The sequence below is a fragment of the Psammomys obesus genome, unplaced genomic scaffold (assembly GCF_907164565.1).
Source record: "Psammomys obesus unplaced genomic scaffold, mPsaObe1.curated_primary_1811, whole genome shotgun sequence".
Lineage (NCBI taxonomy): Eukaryota > Metazoa > Chordata > Mammalia > Rodentia > Muridae > Psammomys > Psammomys obesus.
The window spans coordinates 1,397,563-1,410,324 of record NW_026591643.1 but is presented as its reverse complement, the minus strand read 5'-3'; the positions used below and the strand labels follow the sequence as shown (position 1 = coordinate 1,410,324).

General features: G+C 46.9%; 1 protein-coding gene across 1 annotated transcript; it reads right to left on the bottom strand.

Moving 5' to 3' along the window:
• Positions 1-9,756: 9,756 nt before the first annotated feature.
• LOC129680086 (lysophosphatidylcholine acyltransferase 2B-like) lies at positions 9,757-11,325 on the bottom strand. Its single transcript, XM_055611604.1, has one exon. It carries the CDS (start codon positions 11,323-11,325, stop codon positions 9,757-9,759), a length of 1,569 nt encoding a protein of 522 aa, XP_055467579.1.
• Positions 11,326-12,762: the final 1,437 nt, after the last annotated feature.

Genomic DNA, 12,762 nt, shown 5'->3' with positions numbered 1-12,762 from the left:
CCCTATAAAAACCCCAGCTTCCCATCTAGGGGGCGCGGAAGTCTTCCAAAAGACTTTTTGCCCTGGGTACCTGTGTATCAAAATAAAAGCCTCTTGCTGTTTGCATCCGAACGCCTGGGCTCGTTGATCCTTGGGAGGGGGTCTCTCTGACGGAAGATACCCTCCGGGGATCTTTCAGTTCTGTCACTGACCAAACCTGAAATGCAGACTTGGATATGAAGAATGTGACTTTTTGCCCTTTCCCATCTCCATCAAACAGAATTAATCCTGCTCTAATCTACTGTTCAAAATGACAGACTTGGAGGTAAACCCACTGAAATCTCTCGTGTATACACATGCACACAGCCATGGCAAAGCCCACTTATTGCATGTTTACAAACACTGAAAACAGACAACTTCACAGTCAATTCACTGGCCTCTTTGTACTATGTATTTCTGCCCTCTCAGGATGTAAACTACTTGATCTCTGGCTAATCACCAGCATGGATCCTCAGAGGACTTGTGTATTGCAGGACATAATTGGCAGCCTCACCAGTGCCCCAGAGGAAGATGGTGAACTGGGTAAAGACATGCATTATGTGAAAGCTTGGAAAGCTGCCACAGACACTCAAACCCCGAGAGCAGGCTAACGGCCCCTTCCCACCCCCTTACCCGAGGGGTCCAGGCCTCTATTCCAGCATCTCTGTCACTGCATCATTATTATCCATCTCTCCCCACTAGATAATGAATTCCCAAAGGGCAAAAGCACTGTGTCATTAGTGCATGAGAGTTCAGTACCTGCTGTCCACCGATCCCATTTTACACTAAAGAAGACAAGTGCTTCAGAGTGAAGAAGCTTTTGAAACCTTGCAAACAAGGTTGTTTTTTTGTTTTGTTTGTTTTTTTTTTTAAGCTTGGTCAGTTTCTTCTCAGATTATGGTTTAAGGCAACTATATTAAATCTATAGGAAACTAACTTAAAGCTATCCAAAGTGTGCTATGCTGGGCCCAGACTTCCTACTCCACAGGTCTGAGGTTATTTTTGTTTCGGTTTGGTTTTTTGAGACAGGGTTTCTGTGTGTGTCCTCGAACTCAAGAGATCAGCCTGCTTCTGACTCCCAGTGCTGGGATTAAAGGCGTGTGTCTTCTGAGGTGGCAAGCTTCCAGGAGCTTTGGGCTGTTGTTTAGGTAACCTTACAGAGGAACCTTCTCATAGTATTTTACAGGCCCACTCCATAACAGCACCAAACCTGGCCACTTTCTCCAGACATACATACCTGCCATAAAGGTTGATATATACAGTAGGTACATTTATCTACTGATAAAAAAAGAATATGTTACATAATAGACTACATCAAAATTATTCGAAGCTTAACATCAACTAAAGTGTGTTTCTTTCTTAAATTTTAGCTGACAACTCAAGTTTGCACCCAGTCTGTTTCTCTCTCTTTCCCAGCTTTCCAATGGCTGTGCTCCCCTTTCTCAAGTGAGTGGGGAAGTGTTCCAACAGGTGGCCAGCTGAGGAGCCTACCCTGTCAGCCCTGGGCTTGATCCCCATATGCCTGGAATTCCAGAGACAGCAGAGGCTGAAGCTGGAGACTTAGGACCTGAAGCTCATGCTTAGCCTCTTTTAGCTGGGCCTGCCTGGCTAACTTAGTCCGCCTCTAAACGACAACGGGAAGCCTGACATAACACATGTAACCAGAGCATCTGTATTTTTGTTAAACAGTCAACAGTAAATATACATACATAGAGAGAGCATTTTATTTTAAAAAACACTTGTGTTAGCTGCATGTGTATCTTGCATTTTCTATAAATTAAAACTCATAACCATTACGGAGTGTGTACTCACCCACCCAGCAGTAAAAGCTAGAGGAAAAGCAGACTGGAGCAAAAGCCCACTTGCTTCCATCTTTCTCATTGCTATCTACTGTTCTGGCCTGCCCTAGTCTATTTTACATTGCTGGAACAATTAACCACAGACAACATATTTACAGCAAACAAGTTTCCTGGCTCACAGCTCTAGAGGCCAGCAAGTTCTGACCTCCAGGGGCTAAGATCGGTTAAGGGCCTCCACAATTCAACACCACATGGTGAAAGTAACAGCAAGCAGGACCAAAAGAGCCAATTTCACAATCTTTTGTGTATGGTGTGTGTACACCCATGTAGGTTAGAGGCTGGTGTCCAGCATCTTCCTCCATAGCTGTCTACATTTTACCTTGAGACAAGCTCTTCCTCTGAGCCTGGAGCTTGTTTGCTCAGGCTGGCTGGCCAGCAGCCCCAAGAGGCTTCCTGTGAGCCTTCTGAGTACTGAGACTCCAGTGTGTGCCACCACGCCCAGCTTTTAGTGGGTGCTGGGAAACTCTGATTTTCATGCTTCAACAGCAAACACTTACCTGACTGACTCATCTCCCTATCCCCAAATTCATTCTTTTATCAGGAACCCAGTTTCACCCACAAGAATGGATCATTCAAGATCTAATCATGACTTAAGGACACTGACAGTTTATGACAGACTAATTGACAGTTAAATTCCAACTTGTACTTTGGAGAGGGCAAATATTCAGATCACAACATAAGACACACACAGCATTCAGACTCACATCAAAGTTTAGTTAGCACTAAGCATTTTCTAAGTATGAACTATGTACTAAACACATAAAGACAACTAAAATGCTAAAACATAATACTTGCCCCCTGAAGTTTTAAGCATAGTAGAGAAAAACAGATCTGGAAACTAAACAGTGTGATGACAAATGCAAATACACTCCCTGACACCAACTCTCCCAGGCAAGACAAGACAGAAGACTACAAGATGTTCAGTGAATGTGATCTTTAAAGACTTTTTAGTGTTGGTTAGGAAACAAAGCAGAGGGAGTTCGTGGCTTTGTTCCTTACGACTTAAGTATCAACTAATGTGTGCGGTGCCTCACGCACGGTACAGAACAGGGGCTTTTAAAGGCAAAGGCACAGCCTGGTGTCTGACTCTGCTGCTGCAGATGTGAAGGTGAACAGGCGGCAAAGCACTTGGACACACCCTGTTATTGGAGGAGAGCCATCAAGCATTCTGAGACCCGGGCAAATCTGTCTTTTACCTACACCAGGTAGGGAGAGTGGGACTTGAGGTGGGACAAACTGCCCTAAAACAGATGACAAAAGGAGCCTGCACCAGGCAGAGTCAGAGGCGACAGAGAGGAGGAAATTAAAATGCACGTAGGTAATAAACTGGGGTTGACTGGATCTAGGAAGTGAAGGTGAAAAATCTTTGGTTTGGAAAGCTGGGTGCTGTGATGCTGCCGACCTTTAACCCGCGCTTGTTGGTCCACTTTCTCCTGTCACCTCTTCAGATACATGCCTAGCTGTCCTCAGGACAGAGGCCCTGCATATTCACTAGATACCTGCTTTGCATTTGTCCTTAGATTTGGAGCCATTTCTGTTCTTTCTTTCCTCAGCTCACCCACATGCATTCAGTCAACAACCCTGTAACTCTCTTCCATTTCCACTGCCAGTATGTAGTCCTCAACTACCATAAAATCTACTAGCTGACTTTTTTGTTCCTAATTTCTCTTTTCTCAAAGTCAAGATCTAGATGTTATGGGATTTTTTAGCAACACCGATAGTTCTCTAAACTACCTTCAGAACCCAGCCCAAACATTTAAGCAGAGAAAGAAGGCCCTATTATCTACAGTTTCAGTCTATCTATCCACCCTCACATGCTGTCATTTTGTCTGCCATAACCACAAACATCTTCCAGATAAAATAGTCTGTCATAGCTAGGGTTACTATTGCTGTGATGAAACACCATAACAAAAGCAACCAACTTGGGGAAGAAAGGGTTTATTCTGTTTATACTTCCATATTACTGCTCATTAAAGGAAGTCAGGACAGGAGCTCAAATAGGGCAGGAGCCTGGAGGCAGGAGCTGATGCAGAGGACATGGAGGGTGCTGCTCACTGGCTTGCTCCCCATGGCTTACTCAGCCTGCTTTCTTCTAGAACCCAGGGCCATACCCCAGGGATGGCTTCACCCACAGTGGGCTGGGCCCTCCCCCATCAATCACTATAAAGAAAATGCCTTACAGCTGGATCTGACCTTTTTTTTTTTTTTTTTTTTTGCTTGACTGAGTTTCCCTCCTTTCTCATGACTCTAGTTTGTGTCAAGCTGACATACTAGCCAGTACACAGTCAAATCTATTTATATGATCCTGGTTTTTACCACCTGGAATTCAGAGATCCACCTGCCTCTGCTTCTCTGGGAGCCAGGATGGCAGGCGCACCAGCCTGGCAAGGGAAGGAATATTAATGAGATAATACACTTTTCCTCCCCAGAAGCCCACCCTTCAGTACATCCACTTGCAGCACGATGGCAGTGTAACTGGGCAAGACAGTGCAGAGGTTTCTCCATCTTGTATTCTTGCTGAGGCCATTTCTCATTTAATCCCATGAAAAATTACTCAACTCTATTCTAGGAACCTGAGCTCAAGATGCCCCACCTAACAGCTTTTGTTTAGCTGCCCCCTTGTGCAAACCTCCCTCTCCAGCCGCAGAGCAAGACGCTGGGGAAGTGGTTTTCGCTTCTAAAAGCCCCCTGCTCTAAATGCTCTAAATGCTCTAAATGCTCCAGCTACACTTAGGTCCAAATACCTCCAACTGGCTATCTTAGAGTTGTGTCTAAGAACTCAACTCTGGCTGGCAGCCTGCTCTAAGAGCAGAAGGTGGACTACCTGCTTTTCTGAGTCCTAACTCAAAGCATAACTCTTCCTTTTCTTCCTATCCTTTTCTTTTAGACACTGGCCCACACACTTGTCCCCCACTTGGGAGCCAGCTTTCTCAGACCGATAAAAAAAAGGCCCAAATAAACGAGACTATGAAGCCAGCGAAGAGAACCTCAGTTTTTCTGGCAACACGTGAGCACAGCCTGAGGCTTTCCAAATTTCCAGTTGTGCTCATGAAGAGTTGTAGAATAAAGCCAAGTGTGGTGGCACAGGCTCTTACTGCCAGGCAGAGGCAGATGGACCCCTGAGCCTGGTCTCCAGAGCGAGTTCCACGACATCCAGGGCTACAGAGAGAAGCCCTGTTTAGAAAACCAACAACCACAGCAACAAAACCCCAAAAAAGAAAGTTTTGCAGATTAAGGGGCAGAGAAATGATTCAGGTTAGAATTACATAGTGCTTGTTCTAGCAGACTGCCCAGGTTTGGCTTCCTTCACCTTACTGTTTAGATATAATTTTCCTCCCCAGTGAGAAATCACTCCCACACTTATATAGCACGTGTCTGGCTGGCTACGGCTATTTTTAATGTCCAAGAAAGACTGGACTTGCATAAATTTTATTAACTCATACATAACTTAGGAAATGCATTTCACATAAACTTGCATCCTTAAATCAAGTCCCAGCCCCCAGACTGCACTTTGAAGGAGTCTACAAGTCTGACCACTCGGGCAGATGGGAGGTTTGCAAAGCAGAACTACTGCCAGAATTGCTTTAAGTAGTGCTGTTGTTCTCCAATAGTTGGTCGCCAAATTATGCTTTTCCTGGTAAGCGCACTTAATTGGCAGACCAGAACTGGTAGCTGTGATCCCCCGCTGCCCCATCGGAGGCATGCTGGAACTGTTCCATTTCAAGTGAACGCTGATTTCCTAACAGAATCATTTTTCTTAAAACTTTTTTAAAGACACGGTGTCCGTTCAAGGACCCAGAGGCAGCCGGACCTCAGCAACAGCGCCTGCCCGTGTGTAAATCTGAGTACGAATTGGTGGCTGAGCCTCGCTGTGGGTTTAATTTTCGTGTTCCTTCTCAATGAGACACGAAGCTCTCTGAGGGAGGAGGCCTTTTCTGGGCGAGCACAGGCTGAGGCTCAGGACGCTGAGCAAGGGAGGGAAGGAAGGAGGGGAGGAAGAGAACGAAGGAGGGATGGTTGGAAAAGGGGAGGGGGAGGAACGGGAGGAGCGGAGGGAGGAGCTGAGGGAGGGACGGAAGGAGGGAGGAGGGAGGCCAGCGCCGCCCCGCCTCCTACCAGGGCACGTCGCTGAGCTGCTTCCACACCACCGCCTTCAGCCAGCGCCGCTAGCCGGGCCCCTTCCTGGACGACCCCTTCCTGACAAGCCCCGGGGAGCACCACGCCGCCGTGGGCCATGTCGGCGGCAGAGCCCGGCGTGCCAGGCCGCGCGGGACGGGACGGGGGCGTGGCCGGCCCCCAGAAGGAACGCTCCCGCCCCGCCCCGTTTGCAGCCGGACCCTAAACGCGGCGGACCGGTACCCGGTGCCTGGGAATCGGCGGTCCGCGTCACGTGACTCGGCTGCTGCGCGCAAGCGCGGTCGCTCTGTTTACAGCCGCTTGCTGGCGCCCAGCGGGGGAAATGTCCAGGGCTTCGGACCATTCTTTTTGCTCACTGGTTGGTGCTAGTCCACCGTTTAGTGAACGTTATGGAGGATTGACTTGAAGTCAGTGCGAGTAGCGTTTGTGTGCTTTCTTCCCGGAGTGTCTGCGCCCTCTGTCCTCTTTATGTAGGACAGGGGTTGCCACGACTTTCCCAGTGCTGTCCTATGTCGCGAGCAAGAAGGTAGATAGCCGGAGTTGGTGTTGCACATGCTATGCTTTATTAGGCCGAGGGTCATCACGCTAGGCCCAAACGCTCTAAATCCCTAACTACGATCCTAAACACAGCTCCCCAGGGCTGCTCACCTGTGGGATGTATCTCAGCTAAAGGTGAGGTCTAGGCTCTACCAATTGTCTCTGGTTTGAGGGTCAGGATTCAGGGCGAGACTCACAGGGCAGCTCAAAGTGGCACGGCTGTGGAAGTGCTAGAGCAGAGCATTGCTTGTGGTCTCTGCTCACTGTCTAGTAGCGTCATGGGCACCGGTTCTGGTTATCAGGTGCAGCCTTGAGTGCAGTAGGGATCCCAACTAAGCTATTTTTACATGTCTAAAAGGCTTTTTTTTTCTTTTTTTCTTTTTTTTTTTTACTATGCTTATTACACTTAATTAGAGAGTAGCTTTGAGGAATAAATTTTTTAGGTTAAGTGTTGTGGGGTCCATTTAAATCCAACATAAACACTAGCTCAAATGCAGCTGACAAAAATGTAATCAAACCGAAACTGATCTATCAGGGCTTCAGACTCAGAGCTGAACTACAACCCGGAAGGGATGTTGTACAGCATATTTAAAGGATGAAACCACAAAGTGTTGGGGGGGGGACGGGGGGCTGAAGCATTGCCCAGTCACATTTTGACATAAGGCATTGAGCAAGAGAGTTTACATCAAACAGGATATAAGTAGTGGGTTCCTGGGCCCGGGAACATGAGCTTAGTTGACCCTGCCAGCAAGATGGAGTAGTTGTCCCTGAGATGTCTGGACTCAGACAACTGTCTCCTTACAGCAGAAGCTGTTCAGCTATTGGGAAGTTTCCAGCTCCCTGTGATTAAATGGAGTCTGAATAAGTTTCTTTTTCTTGTTTCTAACAAAGAAAAAATGACAGTTAACCCTCCGACTGTTCATGGGTCCCTACTCACATGCCTGCTTAACTTCCCTGCCCCAACTGTTTTCCTATCGCCAGTTATCTCCATTTATATTTTCCCAATCCCATGCATTTACATGCAAATTACATAATTCATTTTTTCTTTACAGCCGAATAAAATTCCACTATTGCCAGGTCCAAAGGGTACCCTAAGCATTCCACTATGTATTGCCAGGTCCAAACTTGAATGTAGGCTCAGCTCAAGCTGGATTGTAGAAATATTTCTGTCACTTAGATTAAAAACAGAATTATTTGGGAAGTTGTGAAACAGATTTCTTGTGTGGCAAAAAGGAGTCATTTCCCTTGCCTCTGACAGAAGGGACATATGGGTCTCTATTCACATACACCTGTGCCACCTATCAGCATATCAAAATCGTGTTAGCCTCTAGGCCCCTACAGTTCCCTATTCACAAGAACCCAGTATAACTTTCAGTGTCTATTCTAACCTTTCGGTCCTTCTCACCACACCCCCCAACCTAGGTCCCAGGCTGTTACAGTTCACAGGCTTCCCTCCCCCCATATACCCAGCCATTCTTTATGTAAAAGAAAGGTTTTCCCCTGTCCCCACAATTCTCACTTCTCTAACAGATAACCCTGGTTATGTCCAGTCTCTATTCTCTCTGTGTTGGACTTTTCCAGATGCCTCTGGTGCTCTCCCTCCCTCTCCCCGAAATAAAAACCTTCCCCTAGTCATGAAGTGGTCATTTCAGTGGTTTCTTTACTATACCCCTGTAATGGAAATTGTAGTTTCTTTGTAAACTCAGCTATGTTTTCATTTTAATCCTACGTGTGGGATTTTTGTTGGGCTGTAGTTTGTCTGCACCTGTCGTCTCATGCAGAGCTTGTGATGGCCTTCCATGTAATTCACAGAGAGGGGCATGGTCTAGGATTCAGTATAAATATGAAAGCTGAGAAAGAGAAGGGGTGGCGTTTGGTGTTGACATGTAGCAGTTTGCAGAGACCAGAGACAGTGTAATGGTTTGGAGCAGACAGGTGAAGAGAAATGCTTTGCAGCACAGTGGTGTGAAGGAACCTGCTAGCTGTGTCTGTGGTTGACAGAGACCAGTATGGGGCCCCAAAAGGCCTATTGACCCTAAACAGTCAGGAGAAGGAAAGGGGCCCTCTCTCCCCTCTAACCTCTCTCCTGTAGGGTTGCAAGGCTGGAAGGGAGGTTGAGGCTTAAACACTCCAAATAAAGTACAGGTTAAAAAAAAAAAAAGAAACAAGTGCTCCATGCTCTATTTACATCATATGTAAAACATTTCCGTTCTTCATTCTTCTGTTGATGGACATGGAGACTGAGTCCATTTGCTAGCTGTTGTGAATTGAGCAGCACCAGACGGGGGTTGTACAAGTATCTCTGCAGTAGAGTACAGGATCTTTCCGATGCCCTCTAAAGATGTCTTCTCTGCTAATTAATAAAAAATTAAAAGGTAAGAAAGAAATTCTACCAGAAATCCTAGGGAATCACGGTAGAGCCATTATATGATAGCTGGCAAATCGGGGTCCCCTCATTGGGGTTCTTAATTCCATTAAAATAATTTAAGAATGAAAACAAACAGGAGCTTGAGGACAATTTATTATTGATGAAAAGGGAAAGCCTAGGGCAAGCTGTAAACCTTTTAAAGTCTGAGTTTAGTTGCTAGCTTGTAAAGCCATGCTCCTGCCTCTATTTTCTGGGTAGAGGGGACTATAGGCATGTATGTGCCACTGTGCCCAACAAACATTATCTTATCGGGGTAAGGTACTAGAAAAGCCTAACTGAAATAGTCCCTTCAGCATATCTTAAACATAAGTAAGTATTTGTGCTGGTTAGTTTCTGCCAACTTAACACAAACTAGGGCCATTTGGGAAGAGGGGAGAAGACAACCTGAGAAATCTCCCCATCAGACCATCCTGTGGACAGGCTGTGGGCATTTTCCTGATCACTCACTGATGCAGGAGGGCCCAGCCCACTGTAAGTGCTGCCTTCCCTGGGCAAGTGGGCCTGGGCTGTACAAGAAAGTGAGCAAGCCAGTAAGCAGCACCTCTTCCTGGTTCCTGTCTCTGTTCCTGCTTGAGTGCTTGTCCTGGCGTTCCTCAGTGATGGACTGTGACCAGAAGACAAGTCAAACAAACCCTTTCCTCCCCAAGTTGCTTCTTGAGGACAGTATCCGTGCTACTTAGAATAACAACCACTGAGTTTTTCCTCAAATAATTTTTAATTAGTTCATCATTTCCACGTAAAAGTTCCTCCTCTCTCTCCAGGAACGGCGTGGACATCTTAGTGCTGTGGCTGTGCTTTTGCTTCCTGTGGCAATGAGTATATGTAGGCTGACTGGAGGTCGAGGTAGGAATTAAATAACTTGGCATATACTGGGTGACTCAAAGCAAACTTCCTGAAGTTCCTGTAGGAAACTTGAGCTGACTCTTTGCCAGCCATCAGCTCAAAGAGTGTGGAGACATCTAGGTCTGGCACCCCAAAAGCTGCCCGGAGTATAGTTGTCAGCTCCTGCTCTGTTATAAAGCCGTCCTCATCAAGATCAAAAAGCTTAAATGACATCTGCAGAATCTTCTCCGTGTTGGCAGGGTTGCACAGGACAGTCAGCCCTATCACGTACTCGCGGAAGTCTATGGAGTCGTCGTGGTTCCTGTCAAAAAGAGAGAAAAGCTGTCTCAAGGGCTCGGAAATCGGCAGTTTTAAATGACGGGAAAACTCTTCAATTCCGATTTTGCCTCCTTTTGAGGCAACCGCAATCGCAGCGTATCTGTCCAAGTGATTGTGGATATTGTCCCAATCTAAGTTCAACTTCTGGCTGATTTTTGTAAACTCCACCAAGCCAGCTTCCATGGGTAGTTGAAGGGCACCAGCAGAAATCATCAGTTGGCAGTCTTCGAAGGTGTGATCCGTGATAGGCAGGCTCAGAGCGATGGCCATGTTGACTCGGACTGTGTTGGCAAAAAGGATGGGGTCTTTCTTTTCTTCTTCACTTGGGATGTAAACGGGCATAAACTCAACTTCCACCCTGGTGAAGGGCTGACTCAGAGTCAGCATGCATGCCTGGAAACCCGTGAACCCCTGCCACGTCCAGGTCACAGTATCCAGGGTGTTGGGGTACCTCAGCAGCACTGGTTGCACAGGGACACCTGGGGAGAAGGCGCCTAGTTTAAACGTGACAAGGCAGGAGCGATTGGTGCACACTCCTTCTGGGAAAATCAGAATCTGTGGCCACTTCATGTTGGATGTCACTCGGTTCAGGATTTCGTTCCGGGTGGTCTTTCTGGAATACGGGTCTTCTCGTTGCACAAGCACAGGCTGAGTTGACAGCAGGCACTTCCCAGCCAAAGGGATATGGACGTTCTGGCTCGCGGAGACCACTGAAGGAAGCCCAGCCACCACAACTGCGATCGTGTCAAAGAAGGAGGAGTGCGGGGCGGTGACGAAGATGCGGGCCTCCTCTCTGGTGGCCCTTTTCCCTTTCACCTTCACCAGGAACCCCAAGAAAAAGAATATCATACGAAACAAGAACACGAGGGCTGGCTTCATCACATGTTTCCTCCAGCTCTTCATGGGTTTGCTGGGTTGGGTAGGGAAGTTAATGGTGAAGAGCGTGACCACGGGCCAGAGAATGATGAAGAGGAAGGCAATACAGGACACGCGCACGGGTACCAGCACCGACCCGAGGAGGAGGAAGCAGGCCCAGCGCCAGGCACTGAAGTGTGTTTGCTGAATGAAGGGGTTGGCCACTGCCGGAGGGTACAAGGACTTGTTCTCCTCCTGCATGAACCTGCTGTTCCACGCCTCCAGCTCGGTGGTGTCTGGGGTCTGTCTGAACTGGGTCAGATGAGCCATGGAGCCTGCTCCTGAGCATAGGGTATCCCTTTCCCCACATTCACGTGCTGTTTCGGTTTGCACGTAGGTAGCACCTGGACAGATAATTATCACTTAATAGGAAACGATGCCACTACCTTTAAAGTTAGAAAAATTCACAGGAGAATTAGAATCTCATCAAGAGAACAATCACAGTGTGTTGCTGTTTCACACATAGATGGGTAATAAATTTTCATAGCAATTTCTGGTACTTATATTATTCATATATACTTACTAAGGAGATAGCAATTTGAATGAATAAATATTGATTACAAGTTTCAAGTTTAAGTGATAACACCAGTAAAAACTGCTATGGACTGCTTTGACAACTACTTAGTGACATTCAGTCACTGTCCCCATGGACTGGTCACATCTCTTTATGCTAAGAAGCATAAGTCAACCACCTTAAGCATTTGTGGGATGAGCACTTTTCCATACCACAGAGACTTAGGGAGAAATAGATTTGAAGAGAGGAAGAGGTGGGGAAGAGAGAGAAATGCACTCTGTGACTTGAAAATAGGAGGAAGGGGACCAGCCAGGGGTCGAAGAGGCACAAAGGGGACGGGAGAGGGCGGTTGGAGGAGGATGAGTGAGAAGAGAGTGTGACAAGTGTGTGTGAAATGCCACCATGAAACTCATCACCCAGAAAATTAATAATTTAGAAGGGAAAAATGAAGGTGCATTAATTCCAACAGGCCAGAATTGACAGTGGCATGTGGGCTTTGTATTGTTAATATTGGTCTCCATGAACCAGTCAACACCGGAAACTGAAAAAAGACCAACTGTAAGATCAACCTTGTCAGTAACCAGGCTCTGGTTAAATAAGCTCTACTTCACTGTGCCTCCAGGACCCGTTCCTTCTTGGAAGCCTGGTCAGTGTGAATTAGGCTTTCTGAGATCTAGTGCCACTCACAGCTCTGACAACACTGCTTTCCGCTTTCCGGGTCCCTGCTGTGTTCCCTAATTGCTAATTTGAATTCCTGTTCTCAGAACTAAAGGGATTAATTAGGGCCCTGATTTTCCATCTCCTGACAGGTTATACCTGCAGCAGAAAGTGCTATTGGCCTCAAAGCGCAACAAGCAAGGTGGGACCTGAGCGGAAGATCACTTCCAGGTGAGAGCGTTTACACAAGGGGAATTGGCAAAGCTGCATGTTAAAATGCGCCCTCATGTCTTTAGATTGGTGATGCTCCCTACCGTGCACTTTTGTCATGAGGCTCCAGGGTACCTCCATAAACAATCATGCTTTTATTGTGCCTAGAGGTTGCTATGGCACAGTGAGAATTCTGAGTACACGCACATTCTTCTGTCACTATTAGAACTGTCTGCTGTAGGCTTAGGTTTGTCACCAAACCTGCTTTATTTAGGGATCTTAAGCACCTTCTGACCCCCTTCCCCCGCCCCTGCAACCTTAGGTAG